Source organism: Megalopta genalis, chromosome 5 (assembly GCF_051020955.1).
Source record: "Megalopta genalis isolate 19385.01 chromosome 5, iyMegGena1_principal, whole genome shotgun sequence".
Taxonomy (NCBI): domain Eukaryota; kingdom Metazoa; phylum Arthropoda; class Insecta; order Hymenoptera; family Halictidae; genus Megalopta; species Megalopta genalis.
Window position 1 is genome coordinate 723044 of NC_135017.1, and position 26119 is coordinate 749162.

At 33.1% G+C, this 26119-nt stretch overlaps 1 protein-coding gene and 1 long non-coding RNA gene across 3 annotated transcripts in view; one reads left to right on the forward strand and one right to left on the reverse strand.

Annotated features, from left to right (window-relative positions):
- mas (trypsin-like serine protease domain-containing protein masquerade) overlaps positions 1-26119 on the reverse strand; it is a 52716-nt gene that overhangs the window by 12953 nt on the left and 13644 nt on the right. For both annotated transcript variants that reach the window (XM_033475225.2, XM_033475224.2), the window contains exons 2-5: positions 18384-18691; positions 3463-3496; positions 1668-2128; positions 534-716 (exon numbers count right to left, since the gene is read on the reverse strand). In XM_033475225.2, the coding sequence (XP_033331116.2) occupies positions 534-716; positions 1668-2128; positions 3463-3496; positions 18384-18691 (986 nt within the window). The remainder of the gene's footprint in view (positions 1-533; positions 717-1667; positions 2129-3462; positions 3497-18383; positions 18692-26119) is intronic.
- On the forward strand, positions 13718-14478 carry LOC143259524 (uncharacterized). The gene is made up of 2 exons (XR_013033497.1): positions 13718-13979; positions 14095-14478. It is a non-coding gene; the product is annotated as an uncharacterized LOC143259524 (long non-coding RNA).

Genomic DNA, 26119 nt, shown 5'->3' on the forward strand with positions numbered 1-26119 from the left:
TTCTCAACCTTTCACGCTTCATACATCCGCTAAAAATGTACAGTCAGTAAAACGATATCGGTACTCCTCCCTTTAAGATATTTTATCTTTTTAAAAATAGAATGATATAACTTGAATTCTTTTTCCCAGATATTAGAAGGACCTTTTTAAAAAATTGCAATTGAAAATATTTCAATTTGTAAAAGTCTGCACTAGTCCATTATAAATATAATTTTATTTTAAGAAATTATAAATGGTAATTCCTAAAATTAAACGTATGACTGAATAAAACCGGAGAGAAAATACTAAATAACGTTATCAACATTTTTTTGCAATGCGTCACGATCAAGAAAAGCAATCTCCTAGGTGATAAATGATATCTATAAAATATTCATCTTTAAACGTGTTTTCTAATTACATTTTTTAAATAAATTTCATATAATTATTGATATGGTGGAATTGAAATTTTAAATAAAGTGTTACTAAATCGTTCTTAAATCGTGTATCCCAAGTTGATAACCACTGTTATACAAGACTAAATAAATGTACATTACCTGCGGCGGGCTTTTTGTGTTATCACAACAGATATATGCAGATTGGCAGGTGGACGTCTTCGGTATTATCAAATTTGGCCGTTCACAGAAGGCTGCCATGATTGTTAGTAAACAAAATCCAGGGCATGACTGTAGTTTCGGTTGCGGCGATTTTGTGGTTGGCCGAATTGTTGTTGTACTTTCCTAATTGTTCAAATAGAGTCGAAATTACTACAATCGATGGAAAATATATTTGTATGATACCTAATTTCAGCAAAAACAATTTTTATATTTGTTTAATTCTTTTCACAGAATAAATATCTATTATGCTATTGCCACTAGAACGAAACTATCTCGAGAGAAAGTAGTTAGATATGGGATATCATACTGTTTTTCGAATGCCACTCATACAAAGCAATCGCAATAAGCAAAAGATTCTCGTAAGACTTCAGCCCATTATCAACAACTATAAAAACGTGCCGCGAGACTCGAATAATCGTATTTCCTCTTCACAAATTGTCCATTTTTGTTTCTAAGTTGAGGGACAATTTGAGAGAATTTACTGTATTGCGTTTATGACTATAACTATATTTTTCAATTTCCAAAAGCCTAAATTATTTGGAAGGTTGGTGCGTTTATGATACGTACTGTGAATCAATTGGGGATAATAAAATTATAAAATTTACAAAAACTAGAGTCCATTAGATTTTTAGGAATGGCACTACTTATTATGATTGGTATACTATTCCATGTTTGACAATTTTTCTCCGTTTTAAGCATCTATCCTATGGTCCATATGTTGCAAAATACAAGTAAAGCGAGACACATGTTTGGAGTATCATAGAAAAGGAATTAAGAACTAAATAAATATCAGGAAAATTTGTTTTTTTTTTAAACTGTACGATGCACGTATAGTCCTCGCGCGGCAGGAAATCACCTTTGTCTTTACATCCCCTCTCTTACTAGCTGCTCCACTGCCGTAGCTATCAGTCGCTATTGATCACTGTCGATCTTCGTCACCGTTTTCGGCCAATAGTGACCGATAGTGGCTGCAACAGTGGGGCAGTTAGTAAGAGGGGGAATGTAAATACAAACGTGCCTTCTTGTCGCGTGAGGACTAGACGTGCACCATACAGTTTTTATTGAATTCGTTACCGTTTTTAAGAATGCATCGATGACACAACAGGACCCATCGTCAGGACATTCAGCTTCGCCGTCGACCTTGTCGCAAAGCAGGGCAAAGAAACCGCTGACGCATTCACCTTTGCACGGTTTCTTCGATGCGATCTTCGGCCTTATCGTTGTCGTCGACTGTTTTGTCATCGCGACGGTCGTAGTTAACGCGGTTGTCGCTACGCTCGTTGAAGTGGACACATTCGGTCTCGCGACCGTGGAAGACGAAGGTCCTTTGTGCAACGTGCTAATGCCGGTCTTTTCGTCGAAACGACTCGAATTCGTCCGATCGATCACCAACAATTCCGGCGGCGGTGAATCTCCGAATGCGTCTCGGGATACGCAGCATTTTAATCCTGGCTTGCACAGAGTGTCTATCACCAAAACGGCATCGCAGTAATCCGCGATTCTCTCCGCCATGCAAATTCCGGAACACGCTTTCGCTGTAAAAATAGATCTGCATTTAGTAAAAACGGGTGTAAAATGCTCCGTTAAGGCCGGATGAAATAATAAAACACTTTAACTGTAACGAGAAAAATCTTGTATGTAGCCATTCAGTAAATGGAGAATTTAAATTATCATAAATGATCTTGAACCACCTCAGAAGACGAAAATATTATTACAGGGTGTCCCAAAAGTTACTCAAAATCGGAAAATGAGAGTTCTTACGGTCATTTGAAGCAACTTTTTCCTTAGCACAAATGCGATCCGTGGCTTTGTTCACGAGTTATTTACGAAAAACGTTGACCAATGGGAGGCGAAATTAACTGACGCAAGGCGGCCGAGCCACGAGCAGACGAAGTCCAGTTCCGCTCATTGGCTCGGCAACTTCGCGCCAATTGATCTCACCTCTCACTGGTCACTGTTTTTCGTTAATAATTCATAAACGAAGCCGCGAATTGCATTTGCACTAAGGAAAAAGTTACTTCAAATGACCTCAGGAAGCCCTCATTTCTTGATTTTGAGTCTCTTTTGGGACACCCTGTGTACTACACTAATTATGTTATACTACTTTTATAATACACTTATTATATTAATTATAGTAAATGTGATGCTTTTGCAAGGAACAATTTTAACAGTTTCACAGTTCGCAATAACCACTTCCACTCACTGATTTAAAAACAAAAATATACTTTTTGCGAACTGTGACATAAGACACGAAGAGAAGTGTTTACACTTCTCTACTCACAACAGACGGATCTTATAATAATAAATATCAGAGCTATAGCAGAGACTTCTTATTGTTTAGATTATATATACAGTAAAAGAAACGAAATCTCCTTTCCTGTTACTATTCCCGCGATGCGTCCTAGGTGTTAATTCATCTACTAATTTCCTCATAGATGATTTCGAAATATATCCAGTAATTGAAAAAGATTAAGGCGAAGCCTAAGATTTAGGTTAGTTCAATCACTATGACACACGCGCGCGCGCGTGCGTTTGCAACCATTTTTAACAATTCTCCCTTCGCGACTCGACAAAATGGTAAGAACATATTTTGTTTCTCGAATATCACTGTAAATCGTACTGCAAAGAATTTTCCATTTACAGTTATAATTACAGCAAAACTTTGTTCACCCATAGTAGATATTTTTGGCAGTTATGGAAACGATATTGTAAGAAGAAATTCACGAAAGTGTAATTAAAAGATCAACAATACTGTCTCAAATTTTATAGTATGGCTGCAAACCATTGTAAAGAAAGTTCGCGGTGAACATAACCTTACATAAAACTAATATCTAGAAATAATGTATTGTTAAAAATAGGAGATACATACGCGACGTTTTGTTCACCGCATCCACTTGGTTGTCCTGAAAAATAAAAGAAGCATGAATTTATTGCAGAAGATGTTTGATCACGTGTAATAAATATTTCGAGATGATTCTACCAGCCAAAGTCAGATGAAGATTAAAGGTAGTGGATTTTATAATTTGAACGTAATTCTCTAACTTCGGTAATTATTTGGAATAGGGTCATCAGCACCGATTTCAATGACCTTGAAATATGATATCAAGATCATCGTTTTAAACAATTCTTTCCTATTGCATATATGTTACCGCTGGTCGACTCTGGTTTCCAAGTATTCACGAAAATACATTTCAAGTACAATATGTATTTCCTGCTTACAGCATGAATGTTATTAATGTGTGGAGTCCTACATTACATAGTTTTAGTACTGTTCACACGTTGGGTTACATACGAAAAGAACGCTGTGTCGGTTATATCGTCAATTTTTAATTTCATCATTAGCATGATTTTAACACCCGTATAAAAGCATTATTCAAAACACAATGGCAGAAATATTTCCTACCACATAATGTTATCTACTATAATTTAATCATAAATATAATAAATATGAATTACAATTACTTCTGCAAATATTGTTTTCATTTAATCTAACGGAAACCTAATCTGAAATATCTACGAATACTAACGTTAATGTCGTTTGGCTTTAACTTCGGAGATATTTGCAAAAGAACTTTCGTTAAATTTTAGACTACAGGTACACTATACAGAATCACATGCGTACAAGATTTCAAAGAAAAGGTAGAATGGTGGTTGATTGGTATTTCATGAACGTGTGAAGATCGATTCGATTTCGCTTGCAATGTTCTACACTCAGTGCAGTCACGAAAAGTCACTACACAAGGAGTGTGGTGGCGACGCATGCGCAGGAAATCTCGCACAGCGGCGAGGGACACTGTTTTCATTGGTCACTGTTTTTCCGTTAATAACTCGTAAACGTAGTCGCGGATTGCATTTTCGCTAAGGAAAAAGTTACTTCAAATGACCTCAGGAATCACCCCTTTCCGGGTGTTAGCATAATTATGAGACATCCTGTATAATGTTCGGCCGGTAGACACCCCGCGCCGCTATGCTGGACTCTCTGCGCATGCGTCGCCGCCCCGCTCCTTGCGCAGTAATTTTTCTTGAGTACACTGCTCTGACTGCTGTCGCGTGTGCTCGGGGCACATCAGGCGCGTGTGCCTGTTGCTCTGTGTTTGCGTGCACGATGCATTTAGGCGACCACGGGTGAGGGAGTTACGCGACGAGTCAGGAGGCGTAGCTCTCGCGATCCTTGCGTTGCGTGCCGATAATTCCGAGCCCTGGCGTGGAGGATGAGTAACGCGGATGCGAATTCCTGGAGTCTAAACAGTTAACTCGAAAACAACTGACTGGACAGTGAGACAGCCCTTGATAATACGGTTGGTCAACCAAAAGTTTTTCTAGTAACTTAATTATTTCTGAGTTGAACGAGCGGATATTTTTGACATTTCATTGAATCATTTATCAGTGGACTTGAAACGAGTAATATGTACATAGAGCTACTCAGCCGAACCACAGCTAAGATCTAAAAATATTGGGTCGAGTCATAAATAACTTACGATGGAGCTAGGTAGAATCTATTGTTCGTTATCTATCCATCTATGAGTCATCGGGACAAATGAATTTTTGCTTTCACTAAATAGATAAGGATACAAGATAAATAAAATAAAAAAATTAATAAGAAAAACAAAATAAATGTCCGATAAAAAATGGAAATTATTTATAACTCGGCCTAATATGTATTCCGCAAATTAAATTTTCTATCAATCTTACATCTGTGTTTCAGTATTTTCGGAGTTCTCGTAGAAATTTCAGAAAATCTCCAAGCCGTATTTCCGAGATTATAAGCATCAAAACTTTTTTTGGTTTGTCAACAATTACATCTACTCTTTTTTTTTGAATGATTCTTTTAGTTGACATTTGTTACGATACGATACGAAGGATACAATATTTAATGTTAAATACAGAGCGTCTACATTGCGTGTATAAGCGCTTCGAGAGAATTACAAAAGAGAATCTAGTTAAGATGGAAACAGAGCGAATCGGCTGAAAAAGCTAAATGCACGATTCGTATCCGTATTTACCCGGACAATTCGAAACTCTTTTGCATCTTTGTCCAACATCAACTTTTCCTGCTATATTTTGATGCTAATAAAATCTGAATTTTGTACGATCTAAAAATTAAAAAAAAATTGGTAATTAACGTACTTATTCGAAAATGTCAATCGACGAATGTAACGTTGATAACGACGATAATTCTCAATGTTTATGTGTTCTTGTACAGGCATATTGATTATAGATTCAATTAAATGGTCTAACTACATTGAAATTTCGGAATTATCGAATTGTTGTTTTTTGTTTGAAATAGTAGTTTGAGGTCTTAAAAATAAATTTCAGGAGGTTCCAACCTTTAAAAGAAATTATTTGTAGAGATAAGAAGCCGGTACCTGATTCGTATATCTGCGAGCCGTAGCGTTAAACATATGACAAATTACGTTCGGAAACTTTAAACGCGTTTCTCTCGAAACTGTTTAAAAAACGGTGTGCAAGATATCTCGAGATGTAACGAACCGATTACCTTTAAATTTTCCAGATACCTTTAGTATAATACATATTAGGCATCGAAGATCCATTTTTTTCTATTTTTTAATAATTTCGAAAAATATAAACGAAAAACATACAAATTTTTTGTACAAATTAGATAGGTCAAACATAAATAGCTGCCATTTTGACAATCTTCACAAAAATGGAAATGTTCGATCGAGAACATTAGAGATTGTATCCTAGTTTCAAGTATTTTTTGAATTTTTATTCCAGGTAATCCGGTTGACAGAAATCCTGCACACCATAAAAAAGGACCTTAGAGCGATGCCGTTTAAGACCTAAGCATTTAAAACAAAATTAACACTGTTCTGTTTTTATAGTTCATACCATTGTGAAATAAAAATCATAAAATGTGTCATAAAAACTTATGTCAATCAAATGTTTACTTCTATTAAGTACTATTGTTTTAAAATATAAAGTAATTTTTGATCACGTCAAAGTGACCCTTATGCACATTGATCGCTGTTAGTCGGTTTAGTTGAGCCGGGATTAAAATTCTCGCGTAACAGGGTTTGTCTTCTATGAATTGATTCGATGCCAACGCGACGAAGTAAGAGAATAGATATAATGAGCGAAAGCGAGGTACGAGTAGATGTCCCAATTTCCGTGCCTTTAAGCAAATTTTTGCTTTGCCGAAGCTGTCATTAATCTTTAAACTATCGGCACGATGCCATAGAGAGTCACTAATATTGATCCGTATTTTAGAGAATATTTCTCTAATATTTAGGAAACCTAATATTATCACCAGTAGCTGACCAGACCGTAAAAATAATTTTCTCATAAGTGAAAATAACGAACGAGAAATTAAAAATAGCCTGCTGATCGGAATGAATCATCCGTGACTTACGTAATTACTTGTCTTCTTTTTGTTTATTTTTATCTTACAAATAATTTTTTTTTAATTATTATAGTAATTATATAATTATAATTAAAAAACAGAAAACATAAAAAAAGAAGAAAAATCACACATTGCCACATCCGTTTCTCCATCTCGTTAGGTCAGGCTAGCTTTAAAATGAAGTTGTCTAAAAAGTACAGTATAATCTGAGGTACTTTTACTAATCTGATATACTAATCTAAACTACAGGTTTTGAGGTCTGCTGTATCGAAAGATTTTTGCAATTCAAATTCAATCTAGAACGCAATCACCCTCTACAAAATCCTTCCACAAACATTATTTTTCAGAATATGAAAATGTCGAATAAATACTCCATGCAACGTTTGTGTACAACCGATTTGTGTGTGTGTGTGTGTGTGTGTGTGCAAATATTACGCGTAAATATACTATATTTTTACTGGAAAAATGTCAGCAGTCTAAAGTTAACAATCCAATTTTTATTCAATGCACTAAAAATATATTTCATCGCTTTCACTAAAAATGTGTCCCTTCGCGCTATATGTATATGCAGATACATGTACTTGTTAGAGTTTAATACAATTAACTTTGAAATAAACTGAAGAAATTATAACAAATTCCGATAGGTTTCTTAAATTGACTTAATTTTCTGCAAGTATCCTAATGCTCTTGGAGGGGAACATAAATCACATTAATAATGAATTTACACGAAAATCTTCGGTAAGCATTTCTTCCAAATTTTGGACAAGACGTTACTACATTTTAACACATAAAAATGAAATACTTCTACCTAAATCTTACATGTTTACATAATCCAAAAAAGATATATCATCAACTTACACGTATATATTATAAAACTTTCTTTTTATATACGTTTTTATTTCGAGGCACAGAAATTGGGGCATCTACCCTAAACGATGTTAGTCAAGTATCGACGGTTGAGACTCGACAGTTAAGGACATCACGACTAGCAAAAAATAAACGTGTAACAAATAAAGATTACATTTTCAGTCATCGTCGTTTGAAACATTTTCTAGCATTATCGACAGTTTCGAAGATATTTCACCGGATCGATTTAAATGGGTCATCCTGCATATGTAGTGTATGGAATAATAGAACTACGGCTTTATCATCTTTTTTATATAATTAAACATTACAATAACATTGTCCCCATCGAAGTAACGTTTTTGCAAAGCTACGCATCATCATGTACGTTGTTTCAAAAGATAATTTTTCAAGTTTGAGATATTTAACGATTTTTCCTATAAAATAACAACCCTTTGAAAATCCGGTATTCAAAATGTTATACATTTCAGACGATTCCGTGATTGGATACAGTATTTTAAAGAGAAAATCGCAATTTTCATGTACAGTAATACCTGAATTCCTGCACGTTTTTCGAGCCACAACTTGCTAAGCGGTCAAGAACGAGGACAGTGATTACTTTGCTCTGATTGGCTGACGATTCACTGCGAATTGGATGCGTAGTGGGGATACAAACGTTTGCTTAGGGAGGTAGAGGAACGTGCAGTAATCCTGGTATTATTGTACTCATTATGAAATATCAACATATTAATTTGTATAACGACTTCATACATGATAACAGGTCTATTTTAGGTATATAATGTTGTTGTAAGAATTTTTTAATGTATGTATAAATAATACAAGTTAATAACAATGTAAACTTTAAGTATGCTTTCGTAAAGCTGGTTACAAATGTCAGACAATGAGCCATTTTCATAGGAAAGCTTTGACATTTCTCAATAGAAATACGTAAGTACCATATGTGGGTACATGCAGTTTTAAATGTTATAAATATTTCAATGTACAACGTATAACGTTTACAACAGGGATGCTAATTACACTGTTTGACAAAATCAAACCTTTTTTCTGATTTCCTATAGCCATCATGAAATCCTTGTAGAGCTGCACTCTCTGAACAAGAATCCGAAAATTGCTCCATTATCCACAGTTTTCGGAAAAAACGAGCTTTTGTAAAAACCCAAAATTTTCGACAAAAATGAGGTATCGCATGAAAAGCACAAAAACGTTAGAATGCACTAATTAGTCTTGAAAGATAGAGGGGAGTTTCCCGAATATCTTGGTATACAATTTATTAATTGTTTTTGGTCCTAAATAACTATAAATTAATGTCAAAGTTTAAAAAAGCGTCGATGTGCACAGTTTCTCCGCAATATTTTTGTACTTTGTTCAGCACGTAAACTCTACCCAGAATCGGATTCTGTAGACATTTCTGAAGAAGAAACGGCCTGATAGAAGTGTCGGAACGATGTACATTTTGAGTTGGTCGAGAAAATATTCGTCGGCAACGGATGCACGACGTTTTGCCACCATGTGCTCCACAGCTCGCATCTCTCTACTCGGCAGGGCCGAAGCTATGCGCAAACAACACCGATGGAGAGATCCAATGGAGCACCCACTTTGTGTAAATAATATTTGAATTTTTTTAAGTACTTTAGAGTGTTGTTTTTTTCATACATTTCTCTGGATGCTAATGACCAAACTGTGATGTATTTCGCGACGAAAAGTCACAGTGGCTAACGAAAATATTCGAACACTAGTATTGACTTCTATGTCATATATTTAAAGAACTATACATTGAAGGGAATTCATCTGAAGAAATTTGTAAAATTCAAATGCATTTTTGGTTGCTTTCCCATATTACATCAATATTAGCGGATAAATGGGCAACAATGCATTTGAATTTTACAAATTTCTTCAGATGCTTTCCCTTCAATGTATAGTTATTTAACCCGAGAAAGATAACCTACGTCGCAGAGGCGCCTGCGAAGACTGTTGATTTTTGTTAATTTTTCATAGAGGTCTAGTGATTTAAGTTTAAAATTACTTAAAATATAAAAAAATATAATATAAATGCATTTTATTTTTACAATAATGCCAAACCTTTAAAATGACTAGATTAACTTAAATAAATATCCATTGTTAGTATAAAATTGACGCCTTAGAAAAGCATGCGCCTCTGAAGCGTATGGTTATCTTTTACGTACGTTGTCATATGGTTATCTTTCTAGGGTTAAATATGTGACATAGAAGTTAATACTAGTGTTCGAATATTTTCGTTAGCCACTGTAAATAATCTGGTGTGACTTTTCGTCACAAAATACATCACAGTTTGGTCATTAGCATCCAGAGAAATGTATAAAAAAAAACAGAACACTAAAGTACTTAAAAATATTCAAATACTATTTACACAAAGTGCGTGCCCCATTGGATCCTTCCATCGGTGTTGTTTGCGCATAGCTTCGGCCCTGCCGAGTAGAGAGATGCGAGCTGCGGAGCACATGGTAGCAAAACATCTGTACATGTCGCCGACGAACATTTTCTTGACCTACTCAAAATGTACATTATTCTGACACTTCTATCGGACCGTTTCTTCTTCAGAAATGTCTACAGAATCCGATCCTGGGTAGAGTCTTCGTGCTGAACAAAGAACTTTTCGTAAAAATACAAAAATATTGCGGAGAAACTACGCACGTCGACACTTTTTTAAACTTTGACATCAATTTATTGCTATTTAGGACCAAAAACAATTAATAAATTGCATACCACTATATTCGGGAAACTCTCCTCTATCTTTTAACACCAATTAGAACTTTCTAACGTTCGTACTTTTCATGCAATACCTCATTTTTGTTGAAAATTTTGAGTTTTTACAAAAGTTCGTTTGTTTAAAAAACTGAGGTGGCTATAGGAAATCAAAAATCGTGTTGAATAGTGTTATTTTTAAATTCTTTATAATATTTATTATAATAATATTTTGGTTAAAAAACACTGTTAGCACGATTTTTCAGATATTCTTGATTATATGACAACAAAATTTTTAAAACAGAAGTTAATGAATTGATTATTGATTTTTTACAAAACTCAATATAAAAATTTTCAATAAAAATGTTTTTATAAAATATGAAGATCACTCCGTTTTTTAAAAATATATATATATATAAAATATTAAATATATAACATAAAATAATTATGGTCATCGAGATCGAATTTCAGATCAATGTGCGACGTAATAGTGCGAAAATTGTTAAATTGGAAATGGCTTCAGCTGATGTATCACGGCGGTATTCACATTGTTCACAGTATCAGAATAGCAAGCTTCAAGGTGGAATTTAATTTTCGGAAACAAGAAGAAAGCCTAAAGACTGAGAATCTTTTAATTAAATTTTTCAGAAATTTTTTTTTTTGCGTTCTATCTTAATCAAATTTCACGCAAACATTTGAATCATTTTTTTTATTTAGGATTAGGTAGTAAAATTATAAAGCACAAGTTTTTTATTCTTCTTAGTTACATTTTAGCTTGCTATCGTAGATAATTATCAGTGCAGTCCATGGTAGCCAGAAGAATAAGCTAGATTTCAAATCGAAGGAGTAGACGTACTCCAGTACAGCGGAATGGAAAACATAACGGGTGTTCCTATCCTACAATATTATATAGTGATGTGAACAATTATAGATTCAAAGTAACTTTTATCTTTTTAGTGATATTTAAACAAAAACTTAACGATGTATCATTTGTATATTTCTATTTCCTATTATTTCTAATATATAAATATACAAATATAGTTTTTTTTTTGGTTTTTGTTCAAATATTTGTAAAACAAGTCAAAGTTACTTTAAGTTTATAATTATTCACAACACTCTAAGTGATCTCTCTTTGCTGAGTCATCCTGGATATTTAAAAAAAGAACTTAACAAAATATATTTGTATATTTCTATATTAGAAATAAAAGAAAATAGAAATATACAAATATAATATTTTGTTAAGTTTTCGTTTCAGTTTTCAATCTACAATTATGCACATCACTGTACCTCTGCGACGTGTTTGTAGTTGAGAATTATAATATACACCCACTATACCCCCCACTCTGCTGTACGAGAGTCCCGACACATTACATGATAAATCTCCACCACTCCTTCGATTTCAAAAGCTTATTCTTCTGACTACTATTACTTTTTGGACATGCCTCATATTAAGGAACATAGTAATCGAATTTTACGATATGCCATCATATCAATGTAGTAAAAGGCCAATGGAACGATCGCTTTGGTTTAAAAACAAAAATCAATTCGTAAAGTTGTAGGAAACAAAAGTAACGATTTCTATATCGTAAAACATTAATTCATTTTCAATTAATGCTACCAATATAGGAAAACTCTTAGTGCCATAATCTCAGTTGGTAAATTGATTAATTCCAGACAATTCTTTCCTATTCCAGACATTTGTAAAAGAATTTATAAAAATGAACATTTTTATTTACAGTAATCACAAAATATAAACTATAAATTATAATGGATAATCAAAAGTGGATTTATTTTTTTACATAGCGCATTGTACGTCATCTGTTGTATCAGAATAGACTAAGCATCATTCATATGGTGACATAACTTCGTGTTATATATATATATATTGCACAAAACAACAACAAAAAAGAAGAAACTTTTAATGTCAAAATACAAAACATACAAAATTCTTATTCTAACTTACATCATCCACTAATCTATATACTTATTGATTAACTTACATTCTACTTATCTACTGTGGGACACTGTCGACTTTTTTTCAAAGTCTAATAATTTTTATTGTTTTGATGTCTTTGCATAATAGTATCTCGTCAATATCAATGGGAAATTTCCATCCTGCTATGTCTAGATTTTGTAACATGGTTCGCCCATCATTATTTCGCAAAAGATATCGCCAAAGTATGTATTCCAAAGCTTGAATTGTGATAGTGATTCACGAGAATTATAGCGGTTGGATCTAAATTTTCCAACCCTAACTATGAATATATGAGGTTTCGTATCAAACGGTTCTGAAATGCCGACATCGCTGAAAACCAAAGCGGTTTTCTCGCGCCCTCTGCTTAAATAAAACAGTCAGTTAGTGAACTACGTAAAACTGCATAACTCAGAAAGGGCCTAGCCAGAAAAGTGATCAAAATTGCTTTAAAGTTTTTTTTTAACGAATACTACATTGTTCGATAGCTAGTCGATAAAAACCTCTCTGTGTAAAATTTCAACCCTGTAGCTTGTCCGCGAGAGTAGTTACAGGGCAAATTAGTTTGCGTGCTTTCTCGCGCATTTCTCCTCTCGTATGCTATCTAAAATTTCGAGAAAAATGTGGCATATTTTGGATCTTAATTTACATATTAGAGAATCTTTTTCAGATCGTTCTGTTGCAAGCTGTGACAGCAAAATATCAAAAATAAAAAAAAAAGAAATAGAGAAATTGCAGATTTCTCGTAAACAAAAAATTTTGCTGTTTTAATATTAATTCCCTGATAAAATACTATAACAAGCAGATTTGTGCTTGTTATAGTATTTGTGTCAATTTTTCCAGATTTTTCGTCCTGGTAATCGTTCTCAAAATAGAATTGAAACCACTTGTTGGTTTTATCGCAGGTGTACATTAAGTCATTTTAAACGTTGTTTCATTGAAACAAGCAAATTGTTAATCTAGGAAATACGCTTTAAGTGAAAGGAAAAATTGTTATGTGCGTTATACATATACAGGTTGTCCCATTTTATTCATTACATGCGATTATCTCGAAAACTACTCGTTATTTGAAAAAATATTTCATACGATATTTCGGGAGGGACATAATCCAGTTTCGCTGTTTCGTAAATTTATTTTTTAAACTTCTATTATATTTTTTATTCATATGACTTTAAAAATATCTTCTTAGTAGCATATGGAAAGTCGATATGAGCCGTTTATTTTGAAAGTGGCCTAACTCCGTTTTCCAATTTTTTGCCGGTTACCATGGTTAAATGTACAGTTTCATGTTATGTATCAGTGAAGCACTTCAGGTTGCTTATATTCAGAGCAAATACGATAAATTTTTCACACATAAGTTTTCAGAATTAATTAAATAACTGAGCCGTGTAGTTTGAAAGTGGCCCAACTCCATTTATACTTACATCAAGATATTTACTATTGATAATGTCGAAAAGCAGTGATGAAGGTAATTTCAACTAATTAGTATTTACAAGTTAACCTAATTTTTGGGGCAATTGCGTTAGTTGAATAACCTGTACGTTTAATTAATATAAAACTTAAAATTTAATATTAAATTTTAGAAATTATTTCACCCATGAGGAAAAACAGAACAAGACCATTAATTAGTTCAGATAGTGAAGAAGAAATAGTAACTAATAATTTTAAAAAAAAATCGAAAATGAAACAGAATTATAGAACAATATTCGTCTTCAGAGGATGAAGATCCGAATAACAATGGAGAAAAAATTCATGCATCATACATCCAAAAAGTGCGAAAGATTAAACAGAATTCAGAACATCATGATTTCTTCAAATCACTTTCACACGCACAAAATGTAGACGAATAGTAAATTGTTTTGTAATAAATTTATGTTTGTAATTTTCTATGTTCTGTAATTAAAAAATGTTTTAAATCGCATAAATTATGTTTCCGAAGTGTTTTCAAGATATGTAAAACAAATTCAGTATTGTTTTTTTCAATTTGAAACATCTTAAATTATGTTGAATGGACTTGGGCACCTTCAAATTTTATAATGAATATGACTGTTAATTTTGAAAGTGGCCCAACTCCATTCTTGATAAGAAAACGCACGTTATTTACTTAATAATTGCCACTATTTTAACAGGAACTTTAAATTTAACATCCTTAGATACGCTTTAGCAGTATGACTCATTAGTATCCTATACGTATATTTTTTAAATTCATTGAAACGCAAAACTTTAAATATCTCGATTTGAAGATAAATGGAGTTAGGCCACTTTCAAAATAAGCGGCTCATATCTTCAAATAGACAGAAAACTTAGGAGACTGACTTCTTACCTTTTTAATATAAAATGAAAATGATTAAATCATCGCCAATGCTATACTTACAGTGGGTAAAAAAAAAAATGCTATAACTTTTTTTAAACTGGATAAATGACTTTTTTTGAGATCTTAGAGGGTCTAGTTTATAATTACTTGAAATGACAAGAAAAGCTAAATTTCACGTTTTTTATCTGAGATTATAATGAAAATTTAAAAAATGTGTTTTGTAGATTTCGGTTTTTCTTATGTGGATGCATAGAAGACAAATGAAAACCAATTTGATTTATTCAAATGGCGTGACGTAGTAATGGAAATTGCAGAAAATGCTCAACACAACGTGTTTCAATTGATTGTATATTATTATTATTATATTGTATTGTATATATTGTTTGTGCATTGAACAGCGCTTTGATCATTTATTTTAAAAAAGTATCTTTTGAAGACATCTTCACCAGCCATATCATATAAAAACATTTTAGATGAAAATTAACAAAATACTATCTATTTTACAATTCATTTGGTAAATATTTACGGAAGGGCAGAAAACCTTTCGATGATCTCGAGCTTGACATATATTGTCCAGATCACTCTTATTTTTACTAAAACAGATGGTTGTTGTTTGTTAAGAAGTTATTGATAGAATAATAATATTTAATTTTCAAAGAATGATCAATGATCTATTCTCCGTTCAACTAGAATTGATGCAAAATAGAAACAGATAGACCAGGGTCGAATCGAAAGAAATAGGAAGTTAACTTTCTGAACAATGATTACTCGATATTAATGTGATGTGATTAAATAATGTTATTAACTAGAATACGTAACTCGGTAATTAAAAAGCAAAGTCAGTTATAAAAATTTAAGTTCAATTGTTCTTTACAAATATTTATTATCATTTGCACTAATATATTTTCACTTTCTGGTAGACGATCGTGCAATATTTATCGATTCATGTTTTTTTTTAATCCAAAGGCAACATAATGGTTTTCCTATGAAGTAGTAAAAACAATAAAAATAGAAAACAAGAAATAATTATAACAAAAACAAATAAACGAAGATGACAACAAATTACAACGCAGCGAAGACAGAACGACAAACGTATAGTGCAATGGCTCACGATGCTATGACTGCTGCTCGGTGTCTTTTTTATGCTTGCCTCAAGAAACGTCTTTCTTCTTTTTCATAAATGCAAGTTAAAAAGAGAGAAAGTTTGTGCTAGGCTACCTAGCAGTCGTAAAGTTTTATATTGGCGAACCCAGAGTACCTGGCTGAATCAGAGGCTCGACTTGAGACAGATATGGTACATTCAATTACCCGCGGGGATAGAAATTCCGCCCGATCTTGCATGCAAGCAGGTTAGGCAGGAAAAAGTGAGGTTGTTCCACCGCACTTCATGCCCTCTGAAATCCTCAATGAACTGTATCCCTTCCATTCCTAACTTTTCCTGGCTACCTTTGCATGCAAGGGCCCTCGTTAAGGGTTCTTTAAAATTCATTCCTAGACATCGTCGTCTAACAGCCACTTCGCTGCAACCGCAGCACCAGTCATGTTAATGTACCAGTTTTCCATGAACGTAGCATATGTTAGCTCTAGATTAGCTCTGGCTTCATTATTTGTTTTAAAAAATTTGTTTGTATATATATATATATATATATATATATATATATATATATATATATATACAGTGACGGAAATATATACTTACGTAAAATTAACATAATGAAATATTATTGATTCCATACAAATAAAATGGACATGTATAGGTCTAAATCGTCGTATCTAAATACCCACTGCTTCATTGGGAATAGAAAAGTATAGCATACCATTTCAAAAAAATGAACGTAACCATAAAATCTTAAAAATTCAGCCACCTGCGAATAAATTATTACTGTTACCTTATGACTCCCTTGAAGCCGTACAACTTTTGTTAATAAAGTTTTTCTATATCTCCAAAAATAACTGAGATATTCAAAATAATCAAAGTTATTGCCACACCCTGTATACATATACAGCGTGTTCGCGATAATTTGTATCAACGTTTTGTTCGTTAAAAGACAGAGTGGAAAAACTTGTATATTTTGCTAGCAATATGATAGAATGTCTTAATTTGTTGTATTTTTAATATTTTTCTAAAAACAAACGTAACCTTAATCTTTTTTGTTCGAATGCTACATATTTTTGTACATCATATGAAAGCGGGTATAAAAACGAGTTCAATCGTATAGTATACTATGATCTTCAAGGTCATACATGACCAGAAGTAAAAGAAATAAAAATATTTCATAATGTCGTATTTTCTAAGTCCTGTTGACCACACTCCTGGTAGTTTTTGTCAATGTTAGACATGGATGCACACACTTTTTTTTATCTTAGTTTATAAATTGTTTAAATTTCTCGATGGTGTAGTATAAGTATATGATTAATATATCCCTACAAAAAAATCGTTGTTTCGCAGAAATGCACTGAAACTAAAGAAATAGGCTTGCTTATGATAGTATCACACTGACACAATCAGTGGAAGTCATATTGGACATGATATGTATACATTGGACAGCATAGAATCACCTGAATGGTCTTCAAACAAACCTTGAAATCCACCCAGTAAATATTTTCGATCATTAGGAAACAAGTTAAGTTTCATTTCACACACTTTTTGCAACGAACTATAGTTTAAGAGATAATTGAGTGCGTTACTTCAAATGGGACAGCTTGTATTGTATGTAATGCCAACGGTATGATAATTTAAAAATGTTTGTATCTCGAATAAGAGATACATACAAGTTACATTTAAGTAGTGTTTTAAAAACGCTTTGATGTCCGCTACAACAATATCCGATGAAAAATACAGGTTTCAATTTAAAAATTTGAAGTCGACCTTTGTAAGTTATTCCCAAAGTTACCACAAGGTCCAATAAATAACAACACAATCTGCCCCTCTCGAACCATACAACGTCTGTCTGAAACATTTTTTCATATCATTTGAACTTTTTAAGATATTTGCCATGGAATATTAAAATGGGACACCTTATATATGTATAACAGTCAAATGTTTTTAAAACAAATAATGAGGTCAGGCTTAATCTAGACTTAGCCTAGACCTACTCTGATCATTCTTTTAAATATTGAGAATAAAACATTATTATTCTGTTAATAACCTTCTAATAAACAACGAGCTTATATATGTTTTAATAAACATCAAACTCGTGAGAGAGAATGACCTTAACAACACTGGAAGGTGTACCCCTATTGCAAATAGTTATCAAATTGTTTCGTTAATAATTTTTTAACAAAAAACAAGCGAAGCAAAAACAGTGACCGTTACTCTGAGGTGTGACCTCGACAACACTTATCATGATCAAGGTCATTTTAAGATGCTCCCCTATTGCAACTACGTATTTACCATTCTTTTTTTATGAAACAATGACGGTTTAAATATCGAAAATTTTCGCAGACAATTTTTCAAATTGGAGATCTATAGCGTACCAGTATGACTCATTTTAGGCTTGTCTTGTTCAATTAGAAGCTTGAAGATGGCTGAAAATGCATACCGAGTTGTTGACTTACCGAGGTAGTTTTCATTGGGGCCAATGACGTCGTGGACGTTGTAGTTGTCGGCGGAGGCGTGGTGACGTTCACAGACGTCATCGTAGTCCTAATGGTGGTGAGCATCGTCGAAGTTGGATTATCATCTTCGAGAAGATTCTCGGTAGATGTTCCGGTACCGTTTATCGGTGCCTCGATGCAACATCGCATGCTAGTAGGGCATTGCACATGCTCGAGTACTTCGTAGCATATCAAGGTTGCGAACGCATGCACGCATACTCCTGGACAGTCTGCACTGTTAGCTGTACTCGTTATGGAATCGAGCAAGCCTGTAACATACCGTATCGAAATATTATCCTAACAATGGCTGTTCAATAGAATTATTTGTTTATTCAATGAATTGAGTGCCACATTAGAAATACATAATTGACACAATTCTTTTCTCAAAGCTTTTAAAAACTGTGTATTCCTACAATCTATGATTAAATAAACCGAACTTCGTTAGAATCCACAGTTACTCGCTAAAATCTTCGAACATCTTTTAACCCGAGAAAGATAACCGACGTCGCAGAGGCGCCTGCGAAGACTGTTGATTTTTGTTAATTTTTCATAGAGGTCTAGTGATTTAAGTTTAAAATTACTTAAAATATAAAAAAATATAATATAAATGCATTTTATTTTTACAATAATGCCAAACCTTTAAAATGACTAGATTAACTTAAATAAATATCCATTGTTAGTATAAAATTGACGCCTTAGAAAAGCATGCGCCTCTGAAGCGTATGGTTATCTTTTACGTACGTTGTCATATGGTTGTCTTTCTAGGGTTAAAGAGAGGCAACTTGTTTAACCCTTAAATGCATATTGTTGCCAATTGTCTACATTCCAGTTCCACTGAATTTTATTCAAAAACCTGAGTACGCGCGTTTCCGAACACACGTTGATAACAATAGACAATAGACCATGTGTGAAATAAAAGACTTGACATTACTTTTGGCGAGTAAGTTATATGTTTTTTGACATTTGAATGTGGTGGGTGATAACTTCCAGGTTGCAAAGGATTTTCACGGACCGAGTGCATCGAATGCAAGGTTGCTTTGTGTCGCAACAAAAATCGCAATCGCTTTGCTGCATTTCATTTATAAATAATGTGAAAATTCCTATTCTAATAGATAATATAAATACATGACCGTTTGTTTACGTCTACAATAATTTTAGTAATAAACGCATATTGTTGCCAAAAGTCTACGTACAACTTTTTTTCGAAATAAATACTCAATATTATTGCCTAGATTTTTTTATTTATTTTTTACGTAACCTATGACTACATTCCTATAAAAAACGATCTTTTAAAATTCAAAACAAAAAATCATGCATTTAAGGGTTAAGATTGCATCACATAACTTGAAATTTTTCATATACTGATCTATATGTACATACTATGTTCAACGAGAACTGGCAAAAAGTATAAACGGAACGTTCACGTGATCGGTGCTGCGCGGCTGCAGCTGAATGGCTAAACGACGATGCTCAGGGACGAATTTTAGGGGACCCTTATCGAGGGTCCTTGCATGCAGAGTACATAGCCTCATGTTGAAGAGTCTGAAAATTGTGATTCGACCCTGGCTCGATCACGCGTCGCTCGCATTCAGCTGTTTACATTTTGTGTCAATTCTCGTTGAACAAAGCATACATAGTTCGCAGATGGACATCATACGAATAAAATTTAATTCGAAGAATTTATTCGAATAATGCCCAACTCTGATCTACTTTATTACACAACGGGCGGAACAAGTTATGCGAAAGTTGCAATTGGTTAAAATAACAGAGAAAGGAATATAAAAACGGTAAATAGAACTTTTTTGCCCGAGCCTATAACGAAGATTTGACCCTCGCATGACGATCGCTGAATCTGCGGTGACCTTTGTATATCACATGCAAGAAGACATAATAAATTACTTATTACAACAAATAAACAAAATAAATAATTTTTTATTCCCTACCACCTTTCATGATGGCAATGTTAACAATAATCAAGAAATAAATAAATCAATGGAAGTGAAATAAAGTTCTTATTCCAGTATGGGTCATGTGCGACCTGGTCACCGGCCGCCACGGACCGTCATACGAGGGTGAAACGACGCATTTTGCAGATCTCGATAACTTATATGCAGTTACTTTCGTGAGCTACAAACAATTAAAGATAGCGAAAATCATAGCTTTTTTCACGACTTTCTATCAATAATTAAGAGATCTGGAGAATTTTACATCTTTCAATGTATGTAGCTGATAGCATCATTAACTGACTTCGATTAAATCTTTGGCATACACATAGGTTACCAAGATCGAGAAAACTGTCTAAATTTTTCATTTTTTTCTTTGTCACTCCAACCAATTGTAACTTTTGTAAAAATTTGTTTAAACAATGCGTAATAAACTAATATGTCTAAAATATTCAGGTCATACAATATTGTATGTATGTATGTATGTATGCATGTATGTAACATTGCATTAGTCTCTGCTGTGTGTGGATGGTTTGTATGATTTTCTTGTTTTATTATACGGTGACTGATCGACTCTAGAGCGTTCCCCAGTCTTCCTTAGGCTGATATAAATGTATTTTGAAACATGATCCACAGCTCGAAGACACTTCAGATGAGAGCGCAGAGACCGTTCTGTTCTTCTTTCGAAGTCAGTTCGAATTTGAATACTTGTGTCTGCACGATGAGCACTAAGAGAAACGAAATAAGTGTAGAAATGCTTTCTACAATTCTTACTCTATCCAAAGAAGGATATTCCGTAAGGGAAATTGCAAGAAAAGTGAATGCATACAAATCTTGTATTGACTATAACAATAATAATTTGAAACATTTTTTTAGATAGTAGTAATAGTTAAGAAAGTGTCCACATACTTTTGAGTGACATTGTATATAAATAACTCAATCTGAAGCCATCCACAAACAGACTATTTATTGCAATGATTACTACAGATCTAGCATCTTATCAAAATAAATGTTACATCATTCGAACATTGACGTTCTCAATATTAACTTGCATAACCAAAACTCAAAACTGTATTTATGATTGGCATAATGGTATAACTACTGAAAAATCAAACTCAATTATGTATTATCACTATATATAATTCATCACAATATAATTATGTATATCCCAAAACTTAAAGAATCAGACTGCCGAGCCATAATCTACAATAATCGCAATAAGGAAAAGAAGTATTTATAATGATTGTCAGGAGACATCTTGTTACAGATTTAAGGCAAACATTGTACGTATGAGATATACAGGGTGTCTCATTAAAGTTGCGATTGCGAAAAATCTTGTAAACATGTAATTAAAAAAAAAACTGACACGTGTCCTTTAGTATTTCGAGTGGGAGTCAAATAGCACTAGTCTTTTAATGCGTTAGCGTTTTCAAGGTTATTTCAAGGTCATCTTGTTTCTTTTTTATCATAAACCTATATCTTTTATTTCGGAATCATATTCTACATAAAAAAATATAGAACTTTTGTTTAAAACTTTTTTTTTGTAAGTTCAATATTTTTTAAGATATCTAGCCGATTTTTGTGTTTCTATTAAAATGACGACGTTACTTTCTTCTGAAAGATATTTTATTTCATTCAAGAACATCATATTAAACAAAAATGTTTCAAACAAAAGTTGTACATTTTTTTATGTAGAATATGATTCCGAAATAAAAAATATAGATATATCATAAAAAAAAGAAAGATGACTTGCAATAACCTTGGAAACGACCACGTATTGAAAAACTAGCAGCGCCATTTGACTCGAAAATACTGATCTCGAAATACTGAAACACATGTGTCAGTTCGTACTTCTTTTTCAAATCACGTGTCTACGAGATTTTTTACAATCTCAACTTAAATGGAATATAACCCTGTGTATCTCACGTTTTCAATTACAATACACAGAGAGTCGATTATGCTGCAATACTCTCTGCTCTGCAATACTCTTACTAGCAGTTAGTTCCGAACGATCATCCAAAGTAACATCATCAAAATGCCAGAAATATTTGCCAATGATAAATACGTATGAATACGCGAAAATGAAGCCCTCGTGTTTTGATTATCCAAGTTTGGGACACCAAGTACGCGATGTTTTGTATCGTTGCGAACGGAGAACACTTTTCAGACATCTGTCATAATATAAGATTTGTCTACACTCTTTTAGCAATAAATATTGACAAAATATATATATATACGCACAGCTCCGATGACCTTGATTTCGAAATATGTTTTCAGGGACACCATTCTGAGTAATTTTCGCTTTTACAGTCTAGCTATTCGATCAATAATATCCCGCAGACCTAAGAATTCTTCGTATTTAAGAATTCTTCGTGTCTAAGAATTTTTCGCACTTATTGGTACTCCAAATTCTTCGTGTAAAAAATTAAAAAGAAACCGAGAGTAACTGATCTAAAAATAGCAATTGAATTACGCTAAGAATTTGGAGTAACAGACAATGCGGGAAACGTACGAAGAATTCTTTATCTGCATGATGTCATGGTAGAATAGACAGAAGAAAATCGTTCGTTAAAATTATAAATCGTAAAAAAGTGCCTCCAATTTGCAAACAAGTGTATTGTAAAAGAAGCCGAATGGTGGGATACCGTGAGGTTTGCAGACGAAAAGATGGCACACTTTAATAATAAGTGATTTTGATTTATTTAATATTACAATCAAGGTTTTGCCTTTGGAATAGAACAAATGAAACAGAATTAAATTCGGCAGGTTCAAACAATTTTATTTGAAAAAAAGAATTTTTATGGGAACATGGTGCGACAAAATGATGTACATTCGCCCTTAAGGCTATAGGTGATGTACATATGTAGATCACTCGACGAACCGTATCTTAGCAAATTTTTAAACTCGATTTTCTCAAAAAAAGTCCTAAACAAAAAAAGTTATTCTATATTTTCTTCATGTTTTTTTATGAGAAATCGCCGGGTGCCCGCTTGTACATATATATTTCCAGGAACACCTGAATTTTTCAGCGGCATAATGCCGCAGCTCACACTGCGAATGTAGTAAAAGGGCACTTTTCTCGAAAAACAAATCGCATTTTGAATCGGCCAACGAGGTCATATCGTTGAAAATTGTTGTGGAAATCTTAACCGAGCTGCATATGCAAATGGCAAACAATTTCAATACATTGCCGAATGAAAAACATGTATTCGAGATGTGAGCAAAAAGCTATTAGAAAATTCTAAAACTCTGTCAAAGATAATGATGACTGTAAAGAAGGGGCCACAAAATATTAAGCATTAAATATCATTCCTTGATTTATTGTACAATTTTTAGTTAAATGTACCATCATTTTGTCACACCGTGTTTCCATAAAAATTCTTTTTTTTCAGATAAAGTTGTTGGATTAGCAGAATTTAATTCTATTTAATTTGTATATGTTTGTAGTGATGTTTTGCAAGTTTGTATAAAATCAAAACCTTGATTGTAATATCAAATAAATAAAAATCACTTATCTTTAAAGTGTGCCATCTTTTTGTCGCGAACTGTATGAGTGTTTGAAGAGAAAAGAAGGAAGCACCGACACCAAAACATTTGCAATCGAAAAACGTCAAGTCGATTAATAATGGTGTGGGTAAAATTTTATTTACTGAGGACTTATTTTTAAGTACATATTTTTAACAAAAATAAATAACTTAAAACAAAATTTAACAAAAAGTGCCAAAAATATGGAGATGGACGGATGATTAAATTCTACCAAGACATAAAGCCCGATTCGTGCAGGAATTTTTCCTATACAATTGTGCAAAAGTATTGCACACTCCTGCTTATTCCCGTGACTTAAATTCCATTGATTTGTGGGATGAATTGTACCGTAGAATCTAACGAAAGACAAGAAAGAAGAATTGAAAAACAGATTAAGGGAAAAATGCCATAAAATTAGTAAAGTTTATTTGCAAAAAATTGTCAGTCATTCGGCATTAGTTTTTGAGATATTCGCGAAAAATTGGTGTACTCCTACATTGAATTTTGTGTGCAATGTCGCTCATGACAACATTAGATCAGCACGGTGCCGTCGTCTGTTTGCTGTCCTACTGTTTGTCCTTGAATAGTACAATTTCCAAAGTCATTTGAAATAAAGTTTTCCTTAGTTAAAATATTGCCCGCGAGTTTGTTAACAAGTTCCTAAACTATATAGGTTGCTTCTAAAAATATTCTAAATTAAACTTACCCTATTTCGAGGGAGACATCTTATAATAGTCTCAAATTCTCTCTAGGTGGAGTGCGTTCGAGAATTGAAGGTAACCTTGATTTTTTTAAACGGAAGTGTATGTTCCTTTATTCTAGATAAGCTTGTAGACGATTTGAAGACGAATCCATTGACCTATAATACTTTAGTCTTTCAAGGTCGTTTAAGATTATTATTCAAAGATTATTATCTTCGCGTGTAATACAGAGTATTTCATATGTCATTACTATTTCAAAAAAATTGATTTGCCATTCTGTATTACATGAGAAGTTATTTCTAATCTATTTTCTGTTGCAAAAATCTATCTTTCCCCAGCCCTGGTTGTACATAAGCATCACGCGAACTCACAATAATGATCGTTTTTTTCCTGTGCTTACAAATTGAGGATATGTGTTGCTGACCAAAGTATTACAGGTCAATGAATTCCTCCTGGAATGGATTACAAGCTTACCTAGAAAAAAACATACAATTCCATTAAAAAAATCAAGGTCATCTTCAAATCTCGGAGGCTATTTTTGACTACCATAAGTTGGCTCCCTCAAAACAGGGTATATAAATTTAATTTAGAACATTTTTGGAAGCAAACTATAGTTTAGGAGATAATTAAGTGCAAATCTCCAAATGGATCACCATATGTACAATACATTCTTTGTAAAATCAGTTATGGAAAGATATAGTATTATTAGTGTTATTAGTGTCTTATGTTTATCAACACAATAGAATAGACATAAGCAGCTTGTGTGAATTCTGTGACAGGTTTTATCAGGATAGCGTGCACTACATTTCATCGTCAAAGATTAAACTTCATACATCAGATCGTGAAAATAACAGATTTCAGTTTTTGTTTCCACACAATTATCAAAATGAAATATTATATTTTATTTTTATATTTACAAAATTAAATGTTTTATATACTGAAATTTGTTTTATTTTCTAAGCTGATCATCATTTTAGCTGAACATTATTTAAACATAATAAACGGATTTGTATGTATCTGTATAGGTATTCAACATTTTAATTCTAAAGAAGAGACTCGCGAAAGAGGTCAGAATACCTTATAAAAAAGTCAAGTTTCTAAACTGAAAATTTTTGTTTATATTCCTCAAGACACTATCTAAATACATAAAGAAAGCCTTATAAACTTCTGTTCAGCTGTTTAGACGTAACAAAATTCTGAAAGCAAGCGAATAACCGCTCTTGAGTATGGTAACGTATTTTTTGAAAACGATGTAGAAAAATGAACATTGAACATTACGGTGATGTTTCTTGTAGAACATTCCCGTTGTTGGTATTACTTTATCGTGTCTCGGGGGTGTAATCTATCTATGACAAATAAACTGCCTACCACGCATTCTCAACATTAACTGTATATCGGGCGCAGGTGCGAAGGTACCGTGAGTCGAGAGAAATTCCTGCATACGTAATCCTATGCTCTACTTATAAAACAAAATGGTCAAGGATGACTAAACTTGATCTTGAGAGTCGTTGTATCTCAGATAGAGCGT